The sequence below is a fragment of the Alexandromys fortis genome, unplaced genomic scaffold (genome assembly GCF_014885135.2).
Source record: "Alexandromys fortis isolate MF-2015 unplaced genomic scaffold, M_Fortis_MF-2015_v1.1 scaffold_91, whole genome shotgun sequence".
NCBI lineage: Eukaryota > Metazoa > Chordata > Mammalia > Rodentia > Cricetidae > Alexandromys > Alexandromys fortis.
In genome coordinates, this window is record NW_026067968.1 from 5269747 (window position 1) to 5272547 (window position 2801).

A 2801-nucleotide genomic window follows, 5' to 3' on the forward strand; every position below is an offset into this window, starting at 1 on the left:
GGCAGAAATCTTTAATAAATAAATAAATTAATTAAAAAAAAAGAGTTCCCTGCACTGTAGGACACTAGCACACTCAGCCAGTTTAAGGGGGATGATGTGATCACAGACTGGTTTTAAAAGATTCTCTTGGGCAATCACCAGATAGCGGAGCGGCCTTAACTGCGAGCGGAGCGCCCCTCAGGACACCCGCAGATCTCCTTTACCCCGGGGCTTCACTATGGCAGACTGTTGTGTACGGACATGCCCACGGCCAATGTGTAACCCTCCTTCCTATGCTGACCTTGGCAAAGCTGCCCGAGATACTTTCAACAAAGGATATGGCTTTGGGTTGGTAAAGTTGGATGTGAAAACAAAGTCGTGCAGCGGTGTGGAATTTTCAACATCTGGTTCATCTAACACGGACACTGGTAAAGTTAGTGGGACCTTGGAGACCAAATACAAATGGTGTGAGTATGGTCTGACTTTCACAGAGAGATGGAACACCGATAACACCTGGGGACAGAGATCGCGATTGAAGACCAGATCTGTCAAGGTTTGAAGCTGACATTTGATACTACCTTTTCACCAAACACAGGGAAGAAAAGTGGTAAAATCAAGTCTGCTTACAAGAGGGAGTGTATAAACCTTGGCTGTGATGTTGACTTTGATTTTGCTGGACCTGTGATCCACGGCTCAGCTGTCTTTGGTTATGAGGGCTGGGCTTGCTGGGTACCAGATGACCTTTGACAGTGCCAAGTCAAAGCTGACAAGGAGTAACTTTGCAGTGGGCTACAGGACTGGGGACTTCCAGTTACATACTAATGTCAATAATGGGACAGAATTTGGAGGATCAATTTATCAGAAAGTGTGCGAAGATTTCGATACCTCGGTAAATCTTGCTTGGACATCAGGTACCAATTGCACTCGCTTTGGCATTGCAGCTAAATACCAGTTGGATCCTACTGCTTCCATTTCTGCAAAGGTCAACAACCCCAGCTTAATTGGAGTGGGTTACACTCAGACTCTGAGGCCTGGTGTGAAGCTTACACTGTCTGCTCTGGTAGATAGGAAGAGCTTTAATGCTGGAGGCCACAAACTTGGGCTTGCCTTGGAACTGGAGGCTTAATCCAGTTGAAAGAAACCTCTGGGAATGGATATCAGAAGATTTGGCCTTAATATATTTCCATGTGACCAGCAGGCTCCTCCCCTTCCCCCCAGAAGGTGATCAAATCAAAGGATGATTAAACAAGAGCTGTATTTTAAATATTTAGCCAGTTTCCTGTTGGCTGGTTTTAGCTGGATGGTTAACTGGTTATCAGTGCTGCGCTGCGGTCATGCAGTCACCACACCTTATTTAACTGTATTAACTGTTAAATGTGCTACCCACCAGTGATGAAATAGACGTTTATGAAAACTGTGAAAAAAAAAAAGATTCTCTTGTTCCCTTCATGTAGAAAAGCCAATGCAGAGCTGAGGAGAGCAGGGAACTAGGAGGAAGGGGACGCCCTGTTGGTGCTGGGTAAGTGTGGAGGCCAAAAAACGCAGGCCCATTTCCCCCTCGTCTGACAGTCAGAGACTTTGGAGATTTGACAAGTATAGTTGTACGTCCCAACTCAGGCGGTGATGGCTCGGTTCTTTTGAAGTTAAGATAGCTCCATACCATCCTGATGTGTGGTCAGGACTTGCAAAACTTTCGCTCCTTCTGTTGTAACTATGAGGTCACCTAGGGAAGGATGGTCTTCAGCATAAGTGACTTAGAGCACCTTAGGTACCTAGATGACAGAATTCTAATGTTTTGATGTCTCAGAGTGATAGAGCCATTGATTGTGTGAGTTGTCCTTTTGTGTCATGTTAATAAAGTCTCTTGCTACTTTCTCCCGTGTTTATGTTGGGTATAGAAGTTGTGGAAAATAAACACAGGTGTATTTCAGGATTTCGGTCACTGGAATGCCCTCCTGATGCTTTTTATGTTTTCTGTCTTATTATTTTTATGGTCTTCATATTCTTTACTTATATTTCTTCAATTCCCACGCCCCTACCCTGGTAAGAAGTATTTTTGTCCAGGCCGGTCCTTGACATACAGCACCCAACATGGGACTGGCCTGAGAACCCCAAAGTGAATAGAAGTGTGGCCGTGTATACAAGGGAGAACACGAGGAACCCCGTGAGGAAACTGCATCACAGGTTAAGAAGAGAGCCGTGAGCACCTGAAAAATAAATAGCAGATAATAAAAAAGGAAAGAGAAAGGTGGTGAAAATACAGAGTAAAACGGTCAATAGTTGTAAACACAGGACAAGGAAATAGCTTGTTCAACTACAGGTACAGTTGCTTGGATGTATTTTGATAGCTAGAGGAACTGAAGTGGAGCAGAAACAAAGGCAGAGATATTTCGAGTTTGTAGATACTTTATTCCCGCCCCGTGCTAGCTGCATATGCACTGCTGCCTTCGGGCTGCTCCGGGTCTCATAGAGGCCAAAGTTATGCCTCGCCTTTGCCCCGCGCAGCCAGGAAAGGCAGGAGACAAAGAAGTTTAAAGGGCTGTGTGTGCCTCCCACGGGCAGCATCCAGAGTCTATCCATGAAAATGCCTAGAGGCTAATTGGTCCATGAGCCAAGGAGCCTATGTAGATAAATCTATGGCTTTTAACAGAGGAGAGGACTCAGGAATTCTCCAAATTTTATGATTACAAAATTTTAAATAAAAAAGCAAGGATAGTAAACCTAAGTTGTGGTCTAACAGTGCAGTCTCAGAGCCGCTATAATGGCGGACGACACCTGAGAGAGTCTGTAAATTTATCCACCACCTCTAACCCTGGCCTCTG

General features: G+C 44.9%; 1 protein-coding gene across 1 annotated transcript; it reads left to right on the forward strand.

Moving 5' to 3' along the window:
- Nucleotides 1-217: 217 nt before the first annotated feature.
- Nucleotides 218-1249, forward strand: LOC126509080 (voltage-dependent anion-selective channel protein 2-like). Its single transcript, XM_050154722.1, is given in 3 exon segments — nt 218-491; nt 494-699; nt 701-1249. Coding segments are annotated over 3 exon segments (885 nt in total). The 3' UTR covers nt 1106-1249.
- The last annotated feature ends 1552 nt before the right edge of the window (nt 1250-2801 follow it).